Below are 24,371 nucleotides of genomic sequence, written 5' to 3' on the forward strand. Positions count from 1 at the left end.
GTGGCCGCCTGCGGTGAGTGTGGCCGCCTGCGGTGAGTGTGGGCCGCCTGCGGTGAGGGCCAGGCCGCCTGCGGTGAGTGTGGCCGCCTGCAGTGAGTGTGGGCCGCCTGCGGTGAGGGCCGGGCCGCCCGCGGTGAGTGTGGCCGCCTGCGGTGAGTGTGGCCGCCTGCAGTGAGGGCCGCCTGCGGTGAGTGTGGCCGCCTGCGGTGAGTGTGGGCCGCCTGCGGTGAGGGCCGGGCTGCCTGCGGTGAGTGTGGCCGCCTGCGGTGAGTGTGGCCGCCTGCAGTGTGGGCCGCCTGCGGTGAGTGTGGCCGCCTGCGGTGAGTGTGGCCGCCTGCAGTGAGGGCCGCCTGCAGTGAGTGTGGCCGCCTGCGGTGAGTGTGGCCGCCTGCGGTGAGTGTGGGCCGCCTGCGATGAGGGCCGGCCTTCCTGCAGTGAGGACCGGGCCATACTCGATAGACCACCTCTGTGCCTGTCTGTATCAGGGGCAGGTGCACTAGGGACAGCATCATTCTTGTGGGTAGGAGACCAATGAATTGTGACATGGTCATTACATGTGGTAAAATGGAGACAGCTACCATGACCCGTGGAGTCCTGGGTGGTATAAATGGTTAATAACTCCATTGGTAACTGAGGTTGGCAGTTCAAATCCACCCAGGAAAGTTTCGAATAAAGCTTAATGGTCTACTTGAGAAAGATCACTGACTCTGAGAGCCTGTGGGGTGCAGCTCTACAGACACATGGGGTTGCCAGGAGTCGGCACTGACTTGAGGACAGCTGGGTTTGTTTTTTTGTTTTTTTTTTAATACAGCGTGCCCTACCCTGTATTGTGTAACATTTTGGGTTATCAGGAGATTTTCCTAAGCTGAGAACATGCATCCAGGTCAGAATCTCTCCCTATCTTTTCTAGTTTTTAATTTTTATTGTGATTGGGGTGAAAGTTGACAGAGCAAATTCATTTTCCATACAGCAGTTCACACACATTTTGTTGTATGACATTGACTGCTATTTCCCACAATGCAACAGCTCCTCTCCCACTTCCTCCCCGTAGTTACCTCTTCCCTGTGTCCTTCCCTCCCATGCACTCCTGCCCCCCAGCTGTCTCCCTGAGCATACACAGCCCTTCTGTTCTCCCAGGATTGATTGCTCCAAGCAGTGTATCTGCCTGATGTAAATGTTCACCCCACAGGCCTGTCTGTTGTTTGGCTGGAAGCCCCAGGAGTGAATTCAGTTCCAGACCCGAAGGGTAACTAGGGGCTGTAGTCTCAGGGGTCTCACCAGGCTCTATGAGAACAGCAAACCTGCTCTTTTTTTTTTTTTTCCCCCATGATTTTAAGTTTTGTTCCACATTGTTCTCCCACTCTATCCAAGATCTCCTGCCTCTGGTCAGTTACCTTAACAGACATTTGGGAGGGGTCTACAAACACTGAGTTACAGGTTATTGGTGTATTCCAAGCAGGTCCTTCTAAGTCAGGAATAAGGAGAGGAAACGGGGTGTGTGGCTAATTGCCTCCATGAGCAGCTGCCTCCTTTGCCACCGGACAAGAACTGTATGGTGCCCGGCTGCCATTACTCAACAATTTGATCAAAGATTCTATAGAAGAATCCTGATCAAAAGAGGGAGAATGCGACACAGAATTTGAAATTCTCATGGAATCCAGAACTTCAGGAGTAATTGGGGCTGAGTGAACACTTGAAACTTTTGTCCTGAGATAATTTTTAAACCTTAAACCAAAAATATCCCCTGAAGTCTTCTTAAAACCAGATACTTCAGTAGCAAAGAATGTCCCTTGAGCACTGTTCTCTTCTAAGAGCTTTCTCTGTGGGACCAAAGTGACAGCAGCAACCACAAAGATCAGATAGGGACCCTCGGGGGATGTTCACGGAGGAGGAGCGGCTCCGTGAAGGAGGGCGGGATGGTCGCATACTCAGGGGATGTCCTCGTTTTCGCTGATGGTCCACGGGGACGCTGTTGGGTGGCGTGTGCCCTGCTGTGTGTATTCTCCACAACAACAACACACAACAGGCCCTAGTGTCAACTTGAGATCCGTTCAGTACACAGCTCTACACCAGTGGGTACGTACCACAGACACTGCTTTTTCTTTGCCCACGTAGACAGCCCATCCCATCCTTTTAACATCTGGAGAGTATCTCATGGTTCCGTAAATTATCTAGCTGGTCTGCCACTGGTAGTCATACAGTTCTTTTCTCTTCTGGATCAGTGGTGAAGATCTGGGGGTGTGCGTGTGTTTGCATGTATGTTTGTGTGTGTGTATATAGGGAAGGCATTGGCAAACTCTCTGTGGAGGGCCGGAGAATTTATATTTTAGATTCTGTGGGCCATGTGGGAGCTCTGGTGGCACAGTGCCTGAGGCATGTGACTGCTAATCAGAAGGCTGGCGGTTCAAACCCACCAGCCACTCCGCGGAAGGAAGATTGGGCAGTCTACTTCCGTAGAGATCCTGCCTTGAAAACCCAAGGAGGGGTCGCTCTGAGTCGAATTGACTCGTCGGCAGTGAGTTTGGTTTGGGCCACGTGGGCTCTGTCGGAACTACTCAGCTGGGCCGTGGTCACGGCCGAGCAACTGTAGACAACACATAAATGACTTGGTTCTAGTGAAACTTGACGTAATGAGCCTCTGGACCGGCGTTGGCCCATGGCCGCAGTTTGCCGACCCCTGAGAAGCAAAATTTCAGGGTCAGAGAGTATGTGGATGTGTGTTTAACTTTGATACATTCTGTGTTTTTTCTTCCTGTCCTCACTGACTCAGGACATGCAAAGATGTATCGCGCTCACGTGAAGAAGAAATTCAGCAATATGTGGCCCAGGGAATCTTTCCCCAGGATCCACGATTACTTTGAGCAGAAGGAGCGGGACTACATGGAAGTCTTGTTTGTGCCTAAGGCAGCGAGAGAAGAGCCACCACGTACTGTGGTCCTTGTTGGAACCCCCAAATTTGGGAAGACAACGTTCCTTGTCAAGTTCCTGTTGGCCTGGGCAGAGGGCACCCTCTATCAGGATAGGTTCCTGTATGTTTTCTTCTTCTCCTACCGAGAGGTGAAGCGGTTGACGGCGACCAGCTTGGCTGAGCTGATCTCCAGAGACTGGCCCGACGCCCCCGTGCCCCTGGCAGAGATCCTGTCCCAGCCGGAGAGAGTCTCGTTCATCGTCGACAGCGTTGAGGCGCTGACGCGTGCCTGGAGAGAGCCCGGGACGCAGCTGTGCGGTGACTGGACGCAGCAGCGGCCGGGGGAGGTGGTCCTGGGCAGCTTGCTGAGGAGGAAGGTGCTCCCGGAGGCCTCCCTGCTCGTTGCCACGACACCCGAGTGCCAGGAGGAGCTCGAGGCTCAGCTGGAGCACCCAGACGTCAGAACGGCCATGGGACTCAGCGAGAGCGACAGGAAGCTGTCCTTCTCCTGCGTCTTTCAGGACAGGAAGGAGGCCGCGGAGGCCTTGCGCTCCGTGAGAGAGAACGAGCAGCTGTTCGCCATGTGCCAGGCCCCGGTGCTGTGCTGGGTCGTGTGCGCCAGCCTGAGGCAGGAGATGGAGCGGGGCCGCACCACCACCTCCCTGTACGCCGCTTTCCTCTCCAACGCGCTCGCGCCCAAGGGCGCCGGGTGCCCGCTTCAGCGGGGCCGAGGCCAGTTGAAGGGCCTGTGCTCCCTGGCTGTGGAAGGCGTGTGGACGGACACGTTTGAGTTCAGCGAGGAGGACCTCAGGAGGAACGGGTTAGTGATGTCCCCGCCTTGCTGGACGGGAAGCTGCTTCAGAAGCGCGGGGGGCAGGGGAGCTCGTACACATTCATCCACGTGTGCGCCCAGGAGTTCTGTGCCGCCATGTTTTATTTACTGAAGCACCCCGCTGATCACCCCAACCCCACCATTGGATGTGCAAAGGCACTGGTACTGACCTATCTGAAGAGAGCAAAGCCACATTGGATTTTTTGGGGGGTGCTTTCTGTTTGGCCTTTTAAATGAGGAGGTGCAGAAGCTGGGCGCCTTCACTGACTTCGAGCGGCGCCTGGCGGTGAAGCAGGAGCTCCAGCGGTGCCTGAGGGCTTTGGGGGAGCATGAGCATCTGAGGGGGCGGGTGGACTTGCTGGTGCTATTCTACAGCCTGTTGGAGACGCAGGACAGCGTCTTTGTGAGGCAGGCATTGGCCTGCTTCCAGGAAGCTGACTTCTCTGTCAGTGACAGTGTGGACTTGATGGTTTCCGCCTACTGCCTGAAGCACAGTTCTGGCTCGAGGAAACTTTCTTTTTCCATCCTAAACGTCTTCAAGCAGGAGAACGGAGACAGCTCTACGTGAGTCCATCCATTGACTTTCTTGCCGGCCTCTTCTCAGCACCTCTCTGTGTTCATGAGTGGGTTTTGTTGAGGGAGTGCCTGACAGCATCATGGGTGGGATCTCACCTTAACGTGGTCAAGTCCCGACTTGGCTCTTCATGGAGTATGTGGGCTTGTCCAGGAGACTTGCCCTCTCTTTGCCTCAGTTACCTCGTTATGAAAAGGGTCACGTGCGATAACGTGACAGCTGAGTGTGAGAATCCGTGTGAAGCGTACCCCTGGGCTTCCCAAACATTGACCTTGTTGGGCACCCTGGAGTAAATTCCAACTCATCACGACTCCTCTGACACAGCAGGAATGCCTCCCGGGGTTTTCTAGGCAGTGGTTACAGTGTTCAGCTGCTAAGCCAAAGGTTGGTAGTTCGACCCCCCAGCTGCTCCGTAGGAGAAAGATGAAGCAGTCTGCTTCCATAAATATCGACAGCCTCGGGAACCCCATGGACAGTTGTACTCTGTCCTGAGGGAGTGCTGTGAATTAGAATGGACTGGATGACAGTGCCTTCACTTCTTGGTTTGAATCTTCACGGGGACAAACCTCCAGGTGTTTCTCCCCAGCAGCCACTGGGTGGGTCCAGACCACCAACCTTTCGGTTAGCTGCTGAGCACTTAACCGCTGTGCCACCAGGGCCCCTTTCTCAAATAGCAGCTGACTTAATTTACAATTAACACTGTGTCGTTCACACGGATAGCACACTCAAGACTCTTTCTTGACCTCACAACCAGAAACCACCTCTTAAAATTCATTCTAAGATTTCTTACAAATCTTAACTCACTCACCACCCAAGTTCTTGTTTCAGGAAGATAGTTTATTGTGCCCGTATACAGGGAATGGGTCCCTGGGTGGTGCAAATGGTTTGCCCTCGATCCTGCCCTGAGGATTGGAGGTTCTGACCCACTCACAGCACCATGGAAGAAAGGCCTATGATCGCCAACCGTAAAGATGACGGCCAAGAGAACCCCAGAGTGCAGTTGTACTTTGTCACACGTGGGGTCGCCATGAGTTGGAATTGACGCTTGAGCAATGGGTGTGGTTTGTTGGTTGTGTAGACTGGGAATTGAACTTTGACCATGGGTTGAGTGTTTACTGAGAAGAGCACCTCCGTTGTCCTTCACTGTAGGTCAACTCGCAGTCTCATCCATTGGCGTCGTATCTGCTCTGTGCTTACCACAAACGTGCACCTCGAAGAACTGCAAGTGTACAACAGTGTCCTCGATGAAACCGCCTTCGTGGCTTTGTGTCAAGAGCTGAGGCATCCCAGTTGTCACCTTGAAAAGCTCGAGTAAGTTGGAGATCAACCTAGACTTGAGTGTGTACCGTGGAAATGACAGATGAGCATTACCTTTCAGGTGAGGCCAATGCCGTCACAGAATTAAATCTAGAGTGGGTTTTCTCAGCTTCAGAGTTTTGTAAAAAAAAATTTACTGTGATTTGGGTGAAAGTTTACAGAGCAAATTCGTTTTACGCACAGCAGTTCATACACATTTTGTTTCGTGACATTGACTACAATTCCCCACAGTGTAACAGCTCTCTCCCCACTTCCTCCTTATAATTACCTCTTCCCTGTGTCCTTCCTTCCCATGCGCTCCTGTCCCCTGCCCTCTAGCTGTCTCCCTGTGCAAACACTGCCCTTCTGATCTCCCTGGATTGACACTCCAAGGAGTGTATCTACCTGATGTAAATGTTCACCCCATCTGCCTGTCTATTGTTTGGCTGGAAGCCATGGGAGTGAGTTCAATTCCAGACCCGAAGGGTAACTAGGGACCATAGTCTCAGGGGTCTCACCAGGCTCTATCAGACCAGTATACCTGGTCTTAAAATTTTTAGGATTTTGAGTTTTGTTCCACGTTGTTCTCCCACTCTACCCAGGATCTCCTACACTGATCCCCATCCAGGTGGTTGATAGTAGTAGCCGGGCACCATCTTGTTTTTCTCGTCTGATGGTCACATGGGTTCGCTTAGTCCTCTAGTCCCTTGGACTGATTATTTCCGTGTGTCTTTGGTTTTCTTCATTCTTCGCTCTGGATGAGGAGAGACCTGTCATTGCATTTAGAGGTCAGCCTCAGAATTGTTAAGGATTCTTTGTCAAGGAGGCCATGTTGTGCATCGCAGGATGCTTACTTAGTGACCTCTACCCACTAGCAAGCCCCTCTGTTGTGACCACCAAAAATGGCTCCAGATATTGCCAAATGTCTCCTTGAGGAAGAATCTGCCTCAGTTGAGAACCAGTGGTCTGGACTGGTTTGTAATAGTGATGTGGGCTTGAACTGAGTTCAAGGAAGCATGTGTGAGAGAGTTACCGCTTTAGGACAATGTTCTTAGAGGTAGATGGGGATAGAGCCAGCGTTTCTACAAGATGAAAAGAAGGAAGGAAGGGCAGTGTCCTCCATATTGTCTCCAATATTCACTCACTCCTTCAACAGGTATCGATGACATTAATTAGCACCAACTGTTTGCCAAGTGGGAGTCCCTGGGTGGAGACAGTTGAACACTCAACTACTAACTGAGAGGTTGGTGGTTCGAGTCCACCCAGACATGCCTCAGAAGGCCTGATGATCTCCCAAAAAACCAGCCATTGAAAGGCCTGTGGAGCACAGTTCGACTCTGCACACCTGGGGTGGTGGTGACTTAGAACTACTTGACAGCTGACAACACCGGCCCTTACGTACAGTCCCACAGGGAGGCAGACCACCCAGGTTGAGAAGCGCCAAGCCCCGTCTTCAGGTTGTGAGACGGAAGCCTCAGTTCACCATGGGCCATGGGAGGCAGTCTGATGCAAGCTGCTCCTGCTTTTCTCCCAGGCTTTGCTGGGGCAACTCATCCAGTAATGTCTTTTGGTTTTTGCAGGATGAATAATTTTTGCTTCTATGGTGAGAACTGGCTCTTCTTTGAGGTGTTCACTCATAACCCGTACCTGAGGTACCTGGACCTTAGCAGTACAGCCCTCTCCCATGATGACGTGAGGTTGCTCTGTGAAGCTCTGAGCCACCCGCGGTGCCGCATCGAAGATCTGATGTAAGTCTCCGTCTTCACCAGGCTCACAGGTCGATTCCAAAGAGGACTGTGCATTTTAAATAGGTCCACTTTCTGCTTCTGTGCTCCTCACACTCAAAATTCACCTCTGTGGGCCTCCTGGGACCTCGGAAGTATAATTTGGAAATTCAGATTCCTCAGTTGGTACCACCACTTTGGGCAACTGTCTGTGGTCAACCTTCATAGACGCTAGCATGTTGTATGGCCCAGACATTTCACTCTGAGGTGTGTACCTAACACAATTGCGTATTTAAGTTTCCTGAAAACCAAAACCCAAACCGTTGCTATAGAGTTGACACCAACTTGTGGCAGCCCTGTGTGAATCACAGCACGACTGCTCCGTAGGATTGTCTGTAGCTCATTTTTTGGAAGTAGATCTCCAGGGTCTTATTCAGAGATGCCTGTTGGTAGACCCAAACCACCAGCCTTTTAGTTAGCAGTCGAACAGCAGCCATTTCCCTCACCCAGGGGCGCCAAGTTTTCTGAAAGACAGGTACTAAGACATTCAGGGCAGCTTTGTTCACAACACCTGAAAAATGACAGCATCATGTTCTGAGGGCTTGCCTGTGTCCCAGCATGTATCTGTGAGGAGCTCCATGTCACAGCATGTATCAATAAGGAGCTATGGTGGAACCGAGGTTGGATGCTCAGCTGCTAACTGAAAGGTCAGTGGTTCAAACCCAACAATGCTCTGCAGAAGGAGGATGTGGCCAGCTGCTTCCATAAAGATTACAGCCTAGGAAACCCTATGGGGCGTTGTGCTGTGTCACGTGGGGTCCCTGTGCATCAGAATCAGTGTGGCAGCACCCAAGAACAGCAGACATGTAGAAGCACTGCCTTCCCTTTATGACTGAATACTATTCCCTTGAATGGACATACCATAGTTTGTTTGTTTATCCATTTATCAGTTGACAGGTATTTCTGTTGTTTCCACCTTTTGGCTGTTGGCCCTTGTGAATAATATGACTCCTAAAAGTCATGTTTGAATACTTATTTTCAATTCTTTCTTTCTTTTTTTTTTTTCCTCTCTTCTTAATATATTAAAAAAAAATTTCTAATTGTGGTTTGGGTGAAAGTTTACAGGGCAAATTGGTTTTCTATTCAACAGCCCATACCCGTCCTGTTTTAGGACTTTCGCTACAATCCCCACAATGCAACAGCACCTTCCCACTTCCTCCTCATGCCACCACTTCCCTTGTCCTTCCCCCGCTTCCCCTCCTTCTTTCCCAGCTCCATCCCTAGGCAGCTGCTACTCCCTTGATCTCATAGTGTTGATGGTTCTAACGAATGCATATCCCCCTGGTATCACTATTTACCGTATAGCCCTGTCCATTGTTTGGCTGAAAATTGAGCCGTGGGGTTGACTTCGGTTCCCAGCCTGAAGGGTATCTAAGGATCATTATCTTGGGGGCTCCACCATATATACTTTGAGTATAAAAGAGAAGCAGGAGGAGGCATGGGGTGGTTGCGTCGTCGTGATTCTGGGCTTGACTTTGAGAGGAACCATAAACTCTTTCCTACGGGAGCTGCACCATTTTACATTTCCATCGGCCATCTTTGAGAGTTCGTTTGCACACATTCTCACCACACTTATATTTTCTGGGTTCTGTTGTTTTAATAAGAACCATCCTGGGTGTGAAATGATACCTAGTGATTCTGATTTGTATTGCCCATATGACTGGTGATGTCAAGCATCTTTTCATGCACCTGTGAGCTATTTGTATGATTCTTTGGAGAAATACCTTTTCAACTCCTTTACCTATTTTTTAATTGGGTTGTTTGTCTTTTTGTTGTTAAATTGTAAGAGTTCTTTATACATTTTGGTTACAAGTTTCTCGTCAGACATATGGTTCCCAGGTATTTTTCTCCCATTCTCCCATTCCCCTTTGTTGGTTAAAGTTATTTGATTCATAAAAGTTTTAAAATTTGATGAAATGCAATTTATTTCTATTTCTTGGTCTCTTGGACTATTGGTGTTGTATATTCTGAAACCCATGAGAACTGGAACTCTATGGTACTGACTCGTTTTTCCAGGTCTCACAAGTTTTCTGCCTTTGACATGGTGCTTACCATATTTTTATTTCTCTCTCTTAAGAATCTTACTTCATAAATACCCTGTGAGTTTTCCTCCTCTGACGGGTTTCTACCTCACCTGGGTTCCAGCTTTCACAGGTTTTATTGTATCTTAGGAAACATTGCCTAACTCGACATCATGAAGATTTATTCCTACATTTCCTTCTAAGTTTTAAAGTTTTAGCTCTTATGTTTAGATCTGTGATCTATTTTTATTTCGTTTTTGTCCACATTACGAATTAAGCCAAACCTTATTTTTCCTCTTTGAAAATGATTTCAACCCCCTAAACCACTTCAGAGCCCTACGTTGCCTCAGCGTCACCCTGGAGAGATGTTGGGAGCCATGGAGTGGGTAACTTGCAATTGCGCTTTCATTTCTCAAGCACTGTTTTAATTGTTTGCATCCTCATTCTGTTGTTAAGTCTGGTTGGTTTATACTTTCTGTGGCAGCCAGGGGTAAGGAGAGTGGTTGAGATAATAGAAAGCCACAGTTGTTGCCAGCCCCAATCAGTTCAAGCAAGCCCCAAAGTACTATAGTGAACGTGTTGGTCCACAGTCCAAGACTTAGTTTCTGGAATGTTCTCTGAGAAGATGCTACTTGAACGGAGACCTGGATGAGGAGGGTCCATCTAGCCAAAGGCCAGGGGAAGAGTATTCCACTGGGAGTGGACGCCAAGCCCCTGTCATGGTGGTTGTTGGGTACCGTCGCTTCAATTCCAGCTCATGGCGACTCCGTGGGTTACAGGGTAGAACTGCTCAGGGGGGGTTTCCTTGCTGTAATCTCCATGGAAGAAGCCCTGGTGGTGTGAGGGTTCAGCTGCTCCTGAAATGTTGGGGTTCAGTCTAGCCTTTCCGTTGGAGGAGAGACCTAAAGATTAGGCTACCTGATGGGGCAGATCTATGCTGTCACACGGGGTTGCTTTGAGTAGAATCGACTCCATGACACACAACAAGAATGGGTCTTGTGGAAGCTTTGTAAGTTCTGGCCACTGAGCCTTAGGTTAGCAGCCAGCTTCAGACAACTTGTGCCTTGGGTCCCTGGGCCAAGAAAACCAAACCCATTGCCACTGAGCCCGTGCCAACTCATCGCAAACCCTACAGGACAGAGTAGCACGGCCCCGTGGGGTTTTCCAGGCTGAAATCTTTATGGGAGCAGACACCAGGTCTTTTCTGCCATGGAGGAGCTGAGGGGCTCTAGCTGCCAGTCTTTCAGTTAGTAGGCAAGTGCTTAACCCCTGTGCCCTGAGGGCGTCTTCCCAGAGCCCCTAAGGCAGCTGAAGGCATTGGGGAGGAGCAAGTGTGAGTGGATGCTGTAGGGAATGAAACCCAGGCTGGTCGAGCAACTGGCAGTGGCCAGTGCGACTGGACAAGGAATGCAGGAACGGGCAGGGGCCTTGTGGCCAATTCCGTGTGTGTTGTGCTTTTCCCTAAGTGTGGTGAGCAGTCGGGGGTTTAAGCCAAGTGTGGGTGTGAGGAGTGTCCCCAGGTGGTGTCAGTGGTACAGTGCTAGACGACTGATTGAAAGATCACAGTGGTAATCGCCCAAAGGTGCCTCAGATGACAGACCTGGCCGTCTGCTTCCCAAAGGGCCCAGCCTTGAAACCCTGCAGAGCACAGTTCAGCTCTGACGCTCGGGTCGCCGTGACTGGAAGTAGACTCGGCAGAAGCAGCTGTTCTTGACCTTTATGGACGTAAGCGGGCCCGTGTGTATCTCACGTTGTCGCTCATGTTAGCAGAGAGCATGGGTTGATGGGCGTCATGAACAGTTGGGCTCAGTGAAGTTCCCACGCAGAACAGATGTGTGCTTCCCGACTCAGATGTTGTTGGCCAGCGCCGTCAAGGCAGCGGACTCACGGCAGCTCCCTGTGTCACGTTAGAACCTGCTCCCTAGGGTTTCCGATGGCTGTGCTCTTCAGAAAAATACGTTAGCGGGAGTTTCTCCAGCACAGTTGCCGGGTAGGTTCAAACTGCCAAGCTTCTGATTAGCGGCCAAGCACTTAACTGTTGTGTCACCAGGGCTCCTTATAGGACCAACAAAAGGAAAGTGTCAGGGGACTGGCACCAAGTGGAATACGGCGTTTGCTCTCTCCAACAGGCTGACAAATTGTCTCCTCTCAGCGGATGACTGTGAAGCGTTTGCCTCGGTTCTGAAGAGCAGCAAAAACCTGAGGTACTTTAACGTAGCCTACAACTACCTGGACGAAGGCGTGGGCCCGCTGTGCGAGGCTCTGTGCTACCCCGGCTGTGTGCTGGAGGCCCTCGTGTAAGTGATGGCGGGATGCTGGCTGTGCCAAAGCATGGCACCAGGTCCATCCCTTCTCTTTCTTTCTTTCTTTTTTTAATTTTATTATAATTTGAGTGAAAGTTTACAGAGCAAATTCATTTTCCATACAGCAGTTCATACACATTTTGTCTCATGACATTGACTGCAATTTCCCACAATGCAACAGCTCCTCTCCCACTTCCTCCCCATAGTTACCTCTTCCCTGTGTCCCATGCACTCCTGGCCCCTGAGCTGTCTCCCTGTGCACACACAGCCCTTCTGTTCTCCCGTGATTGTTCTCTCCAAGGACTGTATCTACCTAGTGTAAATGTTCAGCTCATATGCCTGTCTTTTGTTTGGCTGGAAGCCACAGGTGTGGGTTCAATTCCAGACTTCAAGGGCAGTCAGGGGCTGTAGTCTCAGTGATTCCACCAGGCTCCATCAGACCAGCAAACCTGGTCTTTTTTTTATATATATATAATTTTGAGTTTGTCCCACATTGTTCTCCCTCTCTATCCAGGATCTCCTACAGGATCCCTCCTAGTGGTTGACAGTGGTAGCCGAGCACCATCTAGTTCTTCTGGTCTCATAGTCGTATGGACTAAGGATTGCATGATATACCAGTCGCTTGGACTAATTATTTCCATGCGTCTTTAGTGTTCTTCATTCTTCTTTGCTCTGGATGAGGAGAGAGCCATCATTGTATCTAGATGGCCACTTGCAAGCTTTTAAGATCCCAGTCACTACTCACCAAAGTAGGATGTGGAACAGTTTTTGTGTAGTATGGTATGTCCATTGAGCTTAATGTTCCCTGTGACCATGGTCCCGGGCCCACGTGTCCGACTGCTCGCTCCCTCTGGACAGCTGGTTTTGACCAAGAACCCACCATAACCTTGTCCCTTATCAGCTCTACTATATGCAGATTGATCTTTGACTTGTTGCAAATCCATCCGCTGGTGGAAGCAACATAGTAGATGTTTTAAGCCATAAAGTTAAGACTCAACCACCCTTGGCTTCCAGTCCTACATTTACCATCCAGAGCAAGTGGTTTCACATCCCTCAGCTTCGTTTAGCTCACACTACAGCCCAGAACACCAAACCCACTGCCGTCAAGTCGATTCTGACTCGTGGTGACCCCAGCAGGTTTCTGAGACTGTAAACCTTTATGGAAGTAGATGGCCTCATCTTCCTCCTACGGAGCAGCTATGGGTTTGAACCATAGGCCTTGTGGTTAGCATCCAAAATGCCTTACCCACTTTGCCACCGGAGGTCCTTAATAGAGGGAGGGGAATCTTGCCCTAAGATCTTACGAAAATTAAGAGTGTGCGTACAGAGTACATACTAAATTTTAAAAGATGTTAGATTGGATTAAAGTGCCTATAGCATACACACACAGATGTTTCATGTGTCGGTAACTTGTCAGGGGCTGTTGAGTCAGCTGTCACAGTGAGCCCTGTGAGACAGAGTACAGCTGTCCCCACTGGGTGTTCTAGGCTGTAGTCTTTACAGGGACCTGGGGATTTTCTTCTGTGAAGACTGACAGCCTTGCAAATCCCCCGGGGCAGTTCCACTCTGTCCTCTAGGGGCGCTGTGGGTCAGAATGGACTCCACGGCAGTGGGTGTGGTTTGGGCTTTGCTTCTGTGAAGACTGACAGCCTTGGAGACCCTGTGGGGCAGTTCCACTCTGTCCTCTAGGGGCGCTGTGGGTCAGAATGGACTCCACGGCAGTGGGTGTGGTTTGGGCTTTGCTTCCGTGAAGATTGACAGCCTGGGAGACCCTGTGGGCAGTTCCACTCTGTCCTCTTAGGCGCTGTGGGTCAGAATGGACTCCACAGCAGTGGGTATGTGAGCATTTTATGTACAAGAAAACAGAAATACTCCCTTTGACGTGGGGTTAACTTCAGAAAGCTCTGAGGTATCCTCTCTTCTTCCTTCTCCCTCCTTTGCTCACGTTTGTCCTCACAGGCTGTTTAGCTGCTATGTCAGTGAACCCTGCTGGGAGACCCTGTGTGATGTTCTCATGAGGAGCAAATGCCTAACCTATCTAGATCTCGGCCTGAGTGTCCTGAGAGGTGATGACTTGGAGCTCCTGTGTGAGGCCCTGAGACACCCGCAGTGCTGCCTGCAGTCGCTCTGGTAGGTTTCCTTTAAAGACCCAGCCTCCCTCTTAAGGTCTGGGGTTGCTGACAATGAAGGTCATGGTGAGTGTGCTTTGCAACGTGAAGATGAAAAAATGTCTGATGCCTGAGTCAGGTTCTTGTAGAGGTGTTCAGGTGAACCTACTGGTACCTTGAGCTTAGTGTCAGAGACTGAATATGCTGGTCAAGGAGCCCCAGTGGCACACACTGAAGTGCTTGGCCCCAGTGGTTCTGTGGGCAGAAGACCTGGTGACCTGTCTCATGAAGGTGATGGCCCAGTAAACGCCTTGGGGACAGTTCTGCTCTGTCACGTGCTGTCGCTGTCACTTGAAATTGACTTGATGGTGCACAACCACCGCAACAACAGCAGGCGGCACCGGGAAAGACTGGTCACCAGAAACGGACGTCGTGGACGGGTGACACAGAAGGTCAGCAGAAAAGGAGGGACAGCCTCCGTAAGGTGGATTGGCACATGAGCTGTGATGGACCCCACCCTACCAGTGACCATGAAGACGGAGCGGAGCCATCTTTCGTTCTGCGGTGTATGAGGTCACCATGAGGTGGCGCCAACAACAAGATGGCCATTCATTTGGGTATGCATAAAGGAGTAAGAGAGAAAGACAGGGATTTTGATGACTTGGGGCTGAGGGAGGGTTTGACGGGTAACAGGATGCATGGCATACATTTTAGGAAATGATAAGCTTCACCAAGTGGAGAAAGAGAACCGTCATTCCAGAGAGAAGGTAAAGCCAGGGCGTGGGTGAGCTGAAGCGTGTGTGGGAGTCAATGTGAAAAAACAACAGACACTTCAGAAAGGAGTGAGAGGGGTTGGAGAGTAATGGGGAAAACAGACAGCGATGAAGACTTCCCTTCATGATGTTACATTGAGAAACATTTGGGTAACTTTTTTTTTTCTTAACCAGTTGGGATTGTGTTTTTGATCAGATGTCTTTCCCTGAGAAATCCAGAGATGTGTAGGGTCAGGCACAATTGTTTTACCTGATGCATCAGGAAGCTTCACAAGATGGCCCCAGTAACGGGGGATTGTGATTTAAAGCAGAGCTGACGTGCCAGAGAAGGTCTGGTTATTCAGGCATTAAGTAGCGCAGGTGAAACGGAGACGAGACGAACGCGCTAAGGTGGGTGATGATGAGGTCAGCATTGTTGCGAACCAGAGGACATCTCTTGGCCACTGCTGTGTAGTGTGTGTCCTACCTTCTGGGCTTCACCGAGTTGAAATAACAGAAGAGGAAGGGGAACAAATGACTCTCAGGTTGTGCTGAACGAGACCAGGCCAAGCTGGTTGCCGCTGAGTCCTTGCTGGCTCATGGCAACCCCGTGTGTCACAGAGTAGAGCCTCTCCATTGGTTTTTTTGTTCTTGCATATAATCCTTATAGGAGCAAGTCACCAGACGTTTCTTCCACAGCACTGCTGTGTAGGTTCAAATTGCTGACATTTAGGTGAGGTGGTGTTGAGTCACACCCAACTCAAAGCAACCTGTGTACAACAGAACGAAACACAGCCTGGCCCTTCAGCACCTTCACAATCATTGTTACGCTTGAGCCCATCGTCACAGCCACTGTGTCCGTCCGTCTCGTTGAGGGTCTTCCTCTTTTGCGTTGACCCTCTGCTGTACCAAACACGACGTCCTTCTCCAGGGACTGGGCTCTCCTGACAGCATGACCGAAGGATGACAGGCGGAGTCTGACCATTCTTTCTTCTGAGAACCATTCAGGACAGGTTTGCTGGCTCTTCTGACGGAGTCCACGGCCATTCAGTGCCCTCCACTAAACACCACAACTCACATGCGTCAGTTCTTCTGCAGCCTTCCTGTCCGTTGTCCAGCTGTCATGGGCATACGAGGTGATTGAAAAGGCGATGGCTTGGGCCAGGTGCACGTTAGTCTACAAAGTGACATCTTTGCTCTGTAGCTCCTCACAGAGGTCTTTCACAGCAGATTTGCCCAGTGCAGGGTGTCATTTGATCTCTTGACTGCTGCTTCCATGGGTGTTGATTGTGGATCCAAGTAAAAAGAAATGGTTGACAATCTCACTCTTGTCTCCATTTACCATGATGGTGCTTGCTGGTCCAGACGTGAAGATGTTTGTTCTCTTCCTGTTGCGATGTAATCCCAGTGAAGGCTGTGGTCTGATCAGCAGTAGTTGCGTACAAACCATCTGTAGCTCCCAGGGGCCTCGCCCTTCTTAACATCATACAAAAGTGTGGTAAGTCCTTCAACCAATAAAAATAAGGTCTCATTCTTCAGCAGAAACCATGCCAGTGAGAAGGCAGTGGGATGGTACATATAAAACCCTGAGAAAAATTTCCAACCAAGAATTATATACCCAGCAAATTTATCCCTCGAATATGATGGTGAAATTAGATTTCCAGATAAGCAGAAATTAAGGGAATTTGTTAAAACCAGACCAACCCTACAAGAGATACTAAAGGGAGCCCTTTGAGCACAGAACCAATAATAGCAAACAACAATTAAGCATTAATATAGAAGATGACATAACCCAGAAGCCACAGCTATGGGCATATCCAAAGTAAAAACATGTGGCAAGTCCTTGAAAATGACGCCACCTCTGTTCTTTTTCAGTTTGGTGAAATGTCACATCACTGCTGAGGGCTGTCGAGCCATTGCCTCCGTCCTCACCAGCAGCTCAAACCTGAGAAGTCTGGAACTCGGGCACAACGACTTACGAGATGTGGGTGTGAAGCTGTTGTGTGAAGCTCTGACCCGTCCCAGCTGTCACTTAGGCAATCTTGGGTAGGTGTCCTCAAGGGCATGGTAGTGTCTTTGTGGGTGATGGAAGAGCAGGGGTGGATGGACAAGAGAGGGAGAAGGGGGGGGAGAACGGGGGAGGGAGAGATGCAAAGTCCGCGTGGAACACGTGTCAGCCAGCCTCCCAGATAACCATGGAATGGTTGGGCATGATCCAAAGAGCAAAACAAAGCAGGTACCTTGGAATCAGCTGACTTCTGGCGACCCCGTGTGCATCCGAATGGAGAGTTGCCCTGAGGGTGTTTAGTGGTAGCCACTCTGGAGGGTGTTGAAAGGTTGATTTTTCAGATGTGCGCCTCCAGGGCTCTTGTCCTCTGTCTCTGGGTGGGTTCGGATGGCCAACCCTTCCTTCAGTAGCTGGGCACTGCACTGGTGGCACCACCCAGGGACTCCTTATTGCACACTAGACCACTCTCGGACTCATGTTGCAGAGCAAGTCGTTCAAAACCAAAACCCCACTGCTGTTGAGTAGCTTCAGCTGATAGTGACACACAGCGTCCCTGCAGGACACAGTAGGACTGTCCCCACAGGGTTTCCTGGGCTGTCAGGGGCTCTGTTGGCATAGTGGGCAAGGCATTTGGCTGCTAACCGGGTCGGCGGTTCAGACCCACCAGCTGCTCCATAGGAGGCCAACGAGGCAATGTGCTTCCCTGAAGATTTACAGCCTTAGAAACCCAGTGGGAGTCACAGTGAGTCGGAATCGACTCACTGGCAGTGGGTTCATCTTTACGGAAACAAAGCAAACCCACTGCCGTGGAGTCAATTCCAACTCACAGTACCCCTGTAGGACAGAGTACAACTGCCCCCTAGGGTTTCCAAGGCTGTCAGTCTTTACAGAAGCACACTGCCTCATCTTTCTCCCTCTGAGTGGTTGGTAGGTTCAAAGTGTCAAGCTTTTGATGAGCAGCTGAGCACTTTAACCAGTGCACCACCAGGGCGCCTGAGTCAAAGGGTGGGGAGAACACTGTTAATGGAATGAGCTGAGGGGTCACATTGCAGAGGGGTTGGGTGCAGAGAGGAATGGACGTTCGTGGCTACTTCACAGTCTGCCACAGAGTCACAGTCGTGCCCTGAACACGACTGTGAGATACCGCAGAGCCTGGGCTGCACAGACAGCTCGCAGTGGCTGCTGATCTAAAGGTTGGTGGTTCAAACCCATCCTGTGTCTCTGTGGAAGAGCGGTATGGTGATCTGCTTGCATAAAGACTGTAACCAGGAAAACCCTGTGGAACAGTTCCACCTAGGGGCCTGGTCGCTGTCGGTCAGGATCCAGCCCAACGACAGGCAACAACAGCAGCCTAAGGGGTGGAGCTCAGGGTGCGGGCTGAGCCGTCACTGAGTGTGTGGCTTACGTCTTAAAGAACCAGCTGTAGGGACCAGACTGACAGAAACTCTGCAGGGTTGGATAGGGATCGTAGGGGCTGTTGGGAGGGGAGGAGCCAAGAGCTGGTCATGCAACGGGAGGACTGTCCCCAAAGGCACTGAGTCATGTGTGTGCAGATTGTTGACCGCGTGTATGTGCTCCTGGGTGTTTCATCAACCACAAACCGTACAATGATGTTTTAAAAACGTGGGGCTGCCATCCCCCCGCCTGTCCCTGCAGCCTGGACCCCTGCCAGCTGACCAGTGCCTGCTGTGAGGACCTTGCCTCCGCCCTGACCTCCAGCAGAACCCTGAGGCGGCTGCAGCTGACGGGGTGGTGCTGCTGTGTGAGGCCGTGAGACACCCCGCGTGCGTCCTGAGGGTGCTTGGGTGAGCTGCCTCCCGTTCCCCTCCTGGGGGGCAGCGGCCTCAGTGCTAGCAGCGGGCTGATGGGTCCCGCGTGCTGTCTGAGCTCAGTGTGTTCACAACTCGGACAGTGTTTCCTGTCTCGAGAGACAGTGAACAGAAGGCACTGACAGCCAGTTACCGGTGGGTCAGAAAAACCAAAGCCAGTCTCCCCGCCATTGAGCGGAGCCCAGCTCACAGCCACCCGTGCTGGCTGTCAGTCTGTACGGAAGCAGACCGCCTCATCTTTCTTCCGCGGAGCCGCTGGTGGCTTGAACCTCCGACCTTTTGGTTAGCAGCCAAATGCCTTAAGCACTCCACCACCAGAGCTGCTCACCCGGTGGGTGGGTGGGTGGCCAATAAATGGTGGTGTTTCCTTTTGAATGCAAGTTATAATAAGGAGCCTGGTGCCGTAACAGGTGAGTGCGTGGCTGCTAAGCAAAGGTTGGTGGTTTGAACATAGCAGGGGCTGTGCGGGAGAGAGACCCGGCAGTCTGCCCCCACGGTTCTGGGTCAGCTCTGCTCAGTGAGTCACACGCGGTGGCTGTGAGTTGAAGCGGATGCCGTGGCCGCTGCCAGCAGCACCTACCAGCTCAGAGCTGTAACACCCACCGTGTGTTTGTAGAGCTCCTCTCCCTCATGCTTTTCCTCCTCCTCCGTCAGAGCCAGGTGTTCAGCATGTATCAGCCCACTTTTGTACCTAATGGATATGTCTTTCCTGTTCGGGCCAAACACTGGCATCTCCTAGACTTGCCCACGGAGCAAACTGGGGAGAAAGACGTGGTAATGACTAAAGATGCGAGTGAAACAGAGCCCCCTTTGCATTTTACCAGGCTGCAAAAATCTGAGTTTGGTGAGGAAACCCAGAGCCTTCTGATGGCTGAGGAAGAGAGAAACCCCTCCCTGACGATCGTGGATAGTGACTAAGAGGCAGCCGGACCTCAGGGCTGCAGGCGCCCGGACGCCTCCTGCCTCAGAGTTGGGTGAGGGGCCAGGAACTTCAAGGCCCCATCACTGACGTGACCTGTGTGTTTTCTGCTCTGCTTCACACGTTTCGTATGTTTCTGTGGTTTTTATTCCGTGACCTTGGACAAGCCTTTGAAACACCACGTTGGGAAAGTACAGTGGTGTTTTAGGACCCAATAAAGTAGTGGACATGAGCACTGGGAAGCCTGGCGCGGGCAGTTCCTGGGAGCGAGCGGGTGGTGGTGAGCGGACAGGGCAGGTGGGAGGAGCCGGGGGTCTTCTCTCCACGTTCACTCACAGCTGCTGAGCGCACTGGCGAGGCCGGAGCAGCTGGGCCCCTCGGCGCCCCCTTCCTGTCGTCCCCCTGGGGTTCTCACTCGGGATCTCTCTGTCCTGATGAAAGTAACGCAGAAATACATTTTTAGGTTCACTCATTCCTTTTAGCTGGCAATACAGAGCAAGGTGAAGAGTGTGTGTGTGTGTGGTTGTGTGTGTGTGTGGTTGTGCTCGTGCGCACGCGTGAGTGGTTGTGTGTGGCGTGCGCGCATATGTGTGTGGTTGTGGTTGTATGTGGTTGTGTGTGTGTGTGTATGGTTGTGTGTGTGTGGTTGTGGTCATAGCCTCTCCCCGACTCCCCGCCCTGCGGTTGCCAGTCGGCCCCAGAGTGGGAGCCAGTCTAGGAGGTGAGTCCAGTTGGTGGGCTCTTTTCCCCGCCCGGTTCTTGGTGCTGCTTTCTCCTCTTTTTTCCTCTGTTCCTGATTAAGAACCTGTTTGTGGTGTCCTCCTGTGTGTCCCCAAGGAGCCCTGGTGGCACAGAGATGAATCGCTCAGCTGCTAACCGGAAGGCAGTTGGAACCCACCGGGTGGTTCCACAGGAGAGAGACCGCCAGTCCGCTGCCGTACAGATGGCAGCCTACGGAGCCCTGTGGGGCAGTTCTACTCTGTCCCGTGGGGTGTCTGTGAGTTAGAATTGTGACCTGACAACCACACTGCGTGCCCCACCTTCTCCCTTCAGGCTGGTCGGAGCTCGGGGCCCAAAGGGCCCTTTGACTGAATGGACTCCAGTTTCCACACTTGCTGCAAAGATCCACCTCCAAGCCCCAGTGTCTGGGGAAACTTAGGTGAGTCCCTCACCCTGTGTGACTCGAGATCAGAAATAGAGGAGAGTGGGGTTCTGTGACTCAGAGGGTCACGTGTGGTGGAGTTTGGGGGATACTGAGTTAATTGTGCTAACCGTGAGTTAAGGAGCTCTGGTGGCAGGGTGCACAGCTGCTAACAGTCCCCGGGGGGCTGGATCCACCCTGTGCTGCTGGTGGTCGGCTCCCACAGATGACAGCCTAGGGAACCCTGGGGGGCAGTTCTGCTCTGACTTGCAGGGTTCCCATGAGTGGGATCCAACTCAACGGCCCCTAACAACTACGACTGACTGAATCTACAATCGTAAGGGTTCAGGGACCCACTGGACCCACTGAGTCACACCTGGGCTAAGACTCCATCAACCACTTGACCTCCAGACGCCCCCACTCTGACCAGTGGGTCACAGTGATGTTTTGGGTCTCCTGGAATTAGTTCAGAGCCAGTGTCCAGTAATCCCCAAAAACTCTAATGATTTCCTTTTCCCCAGTGAACAGTCACTCTAGCAAAAGGCCTTAGATCCCTTTGGGGAAGGCTGGGAGAAAGACTGACATTATAAATTTTTGGCAGTGTATTGGGGTCCTTCCTCAAGGGGACCCAGCCTCCCCTTCAAGGGGGTGTGTGGCTCTGTAAACTGGCTCAAGTCTGGGAATTGGTCAAGAGGCCGTGACTCTATTCTGGTGATTCAAGCCAGACGGCTGTTCACTTGACCTACAATTCTTCCGTTTGTTTGCTGGGTTTGATAATTTGCTGCAGTGGCCACACAGAATTCGCAGATTATGCATTTGTTAGAGAAGCAACAAGCTACAATTCAGGTTCGGGAACACGCTAAGTCCCTTTCAGCCCCACCGTCTCTCAGTCTCTCAGCACGTCTTTCTCAACCAGCAGTGAGAGACCCCTTCAGCCTCTAAGAGGACTCCTTTTGAGCCTGGCAGAGTGGCCAAACTAACCAATCCTAACACCAGAATTCTGTACACCTGAGAGAGAGTGAACTTCCCAGAAAGTTACTTCATGCCGCTCCCAACAGAAGTACCCCAGGTGGATAACTTTAATAATCGGGAGCTACTCAGTTGCTCACGGCAAATTCCACCACGGAGTTTACAAAGAATTATGCCCAGAAGAGCCACACTGTCATTTGTGACACCGCAGTCCCTTTTGTGTGTGACTGTCTTCTCTGCTCTTGTCATAGGACACCAGTCAGAAGGGATTAGGTAGAGGACCCACCCTACTCTGGGATGTTTTCAAAGAAACCCTCATTCTCAAACGGGCTCGTATTGACAGGCACAGAGGTAAGGCTTCCACGGAACTTTCTAGGGTCACAGCTCAGTCCATAATGTCATAGATGGGGCACAAACAGGAAACAAACCCAGGATTGTTCTGAGTCGCTGAGGTGGGGGGTCGTTTGTGACATAACCTGGCCCCGGACAGATACCCCGTGAGCAGGCAGAAGCTCAGATCCTAGGCACAGCGTGTGAGCAGGCAGGTGGGCGAGAGCTGTGGGCCTCACACTCGTGACGGGCGCTGGGAGACCTCGTTAAAGCCCAGGCTGAGTCCACCCAGAGCTGCTGAGCCCACGGGCCTCGGGCTGCGGCCTGAGAGTTTGCTTCTCCAAGAAGTTGCCAGGGGCCACACTGAGAGTCACTGGGGAGGGGCGACTGCGTACAGGTCGCAATGTTGTAGGTGTTGGTTCTGGCTCCTGGTGGCCCCTGGGCTGTAATCTTCACGGGGACAGATCACTGGGTCCTTTCCCTGCAGAGCTGTTGTGTGGTTTTGAACTGCCGACTTTCAACAGCCGAGCACTTACCCGTTGCACCACCAGGCAGTGCATCTAAAGGTACACACACACACACATCATTTCTCAAGATGCGCGCACACACACAGGAAGGGGCCCTGGTGGCGCAGTGGCTGAGCACTCAGCTTCCCGAGAGACTGACAGCGTGAACCCCTCAGAAACCCCCCTGAGAAAGACCTGGAGACTTGCCCCCGTACTTACAGCCTTGGAAACCCTGGGGGCAGTTCTCTGTCCTGTGGGGACCCTGTGAGTTGGAACCAGCAATAGGGATGTGCATACATAACACACGCACACACAGGTATTAGAACATGCTCCCATGGAGTCAATTAATTTTAAGAAGCACTTGTATCTTCACGGTGATCTAGGGAGAGAGAGGAACTGGGGGTTGGCCTCAAAGACGTGTGGGGTCACGTTTTTCTCCACGTCTTATTTGAACAGTGCGTTTGTCCCCAAACGTACCCACCCCTGACCGGGATCCACCGCCCGGGCCCCCCCAGTCCGCGTGACTTTGAGTCTTCCTGTTTTGCTGCCGGCAGGCCCCCCCGATTCTCCAGCAGTCCCTGCGGAACAGAGCAGTGTGGACGCGGACACTGCACCGTCGAGCTGTTTACAGCCAGGAGAGCCGTGTGCGTGTGCGCGCGTTAGCCTTCCCAAAGCCTCCGCCGCACCCTGGTGGCACAGCGCCTAAAGCGCTTGGCTGCTAACTGAAAGGTCAGCGCCTTGCTTGGAACCGACCAGCCTCTCTGCGGGAGAAAGATGAGGCGGTGTACCCCGCACGATTTACTGTGGGCAGCTGTACGGGGCAGGTGTCCTCTGCCTGGGGGGGTCGCTGCGACTCGGAGCCGACCGGATGGGAGTGGGTTTGACTCGGGGTTGGCTAAGCTCCGTTCCCTGACGCAGGCTGGGAGGGGTCGGGACAGCGCGCGGGTCCGGCGAGCGGAGCCCTGTCCGTGGTGCTGAAGGGCTCGCCGTGCGCCGGGAGGTGGGGTTCGTGCATGCTTTGCCCATCGAGTCTGGGCAATGTGCGAACGGTTGATGTGCCTGGCTGCTAACAGGTGGGAAGTTCAAGGACACGCGGAGGCGCCTGGGAAGCGAGCCCCGGCGCTGCGCGTGGAGAGGGCCGGCTGCTAGCACCCCACGGAGCCCAGGTCCCCGTGACCCGCCCGGGGGCTGCGGGTCAGAGCCGACTTTTCAGCAACGTCCATTTTGTGCGAAGCCTGCTTTCCGCAGAAACCTGTCCGTTCTACGGCAGCCACGGCTCCCGGGGCGGTGAGCTGGGACACACTAGGGCCCGTCCGCACTGGAATGAGGATCCTGCGGCGACCCTTTGAGGCCCAGACCCCCCTGTGGATGGCCAACCAAGTCAGACCCCAGAGCTGCACGGCTGCCCAGTGGCCCAGTCGTAGGGAAAGGGAGCGCCATCATCCAAGGCCTGGCGCCCGGCCTCGCGGTGAGGAACCCACCCACTGGCCCCTCCCAAAGCAAGAACCACACGGCGGGGACAATACGATGGTGCCATTTATTGCCCCGGGCCCCCTTCGTCCACCACGCCCAGGCCGGGGAAGAGCCGCGCCCCACTCCCTGCGGTGTTAGGCTGAAGAGGGGGTCCTGCTGCTTCGCTCCTCAGCTACCCCAACCCAGGAAGGGGAGAAGGGGTGACCGAGGCTAGAAAACACGAGGGGACCCGCAGAGGAGAAAACATGGGGCAAGGGGTCACGGGGCGATGATTAAAACAAAGTCTAAAAGGGCACAGGGGTCCCGACCCCCCGGGGACCTCTCCACAAGGAAGGGCCGGCTCCCTCCGCTCCTCCCAGCACCGCGGACGGTGGGAGAACAGGGCACCCGGTGTCCCGCGTGGACTGTTGGATGTCTCTTGGTCTCTAGTTTTCTCACAGGCCGAGCACCTGGAGAGAGGGCAGGCCCTGGAGGAGGTGGGCGCAGTCCGAGGGGAGGTGACCGGCCCGAGGGCCCCTCCCCAGTCCCCACTGCCCACGCGGACAGCGCGCGGGTGCAGGGCGGGCGCCCGCACCCCTCCGTCCGTCTCCCCCGGGTGTCTGGGTCTCTGCCGAGCCC

The 24,371-nt window shown here is 52.5% G+C and overlaps 2 protein-coding genes across 2 annotated transcripts in view; one reads left to right on the forward strand and one right to left on the reverse strand.

Annotated features, from left to right (window-relative positions):
• The window catches only part of NLRP4 (NLR family pyrin domain containing 4), a 20,149-nt gene extending 816 nt beyond the window's left edge, over positions 1-19,333 (forward strand). The window contains 11 exon segments of the mRNA XM_042783199.1: positions 2,771-3,727; positions 3,730-3,947; positions 3,949-4,304; positions 5,464-5,625; positions 7,191-7,358; positions 11,545-11,712; positions 13,678-13,848; positions 16,454-16,624; positions 18,243-18,328; positions 18,331-18,391; positions 19,240-19,333. Of these exon segments, the coding sequence (XP_042639133.1) occupies positions 2,771-3,727; positions 3,730-3,947; positions 3,949-4,304; positions 5,464-5,625; positions 7,191-7,358; positions 11,545-11,712; positions 13,678-13,848; positions 16,454-16,624; positions 18,243-18,328; positions 18,331-18,391; positions 19,240-19,333 (2,612 nt within the window).
• Positions 19,334-23,425: 4,092 nt separating this feature from the next.
• The window catches only part of ZNF787 (zinc finger protein 787), a 4,202-nt gene continuing 3,256 nt past the window's right edge, over positions 23,426-24,371 (reverse strand). The window contains exon 3 of the mRNA XM_007957314.1: positions 23,426-23,623. Coding sequence (XP_007955505.1) covers positions 23,426-23,623 — 198 coding nt within the window. The remainder of the gene's footprint in view (positions 23,624-24,371) is intronic.

Source organism: Orycteropus afer, unplaced genomic scaffold (assembly GCF_000298275.1).
Source record: "Orycteropus afer afer isolate SDZICR_OR568_19922 unplaced genomic scaffold, OryAfe1.0 scaffold00726, whole genome shotgun sequence".
Taxonomy (NCBI): domain Eukaryota; kingdom Metazoa; phylum Chordata; class Mammalia; order Tubulidentata; family Orycteropodidae; genus Orycteropus; species Orycteropus afer.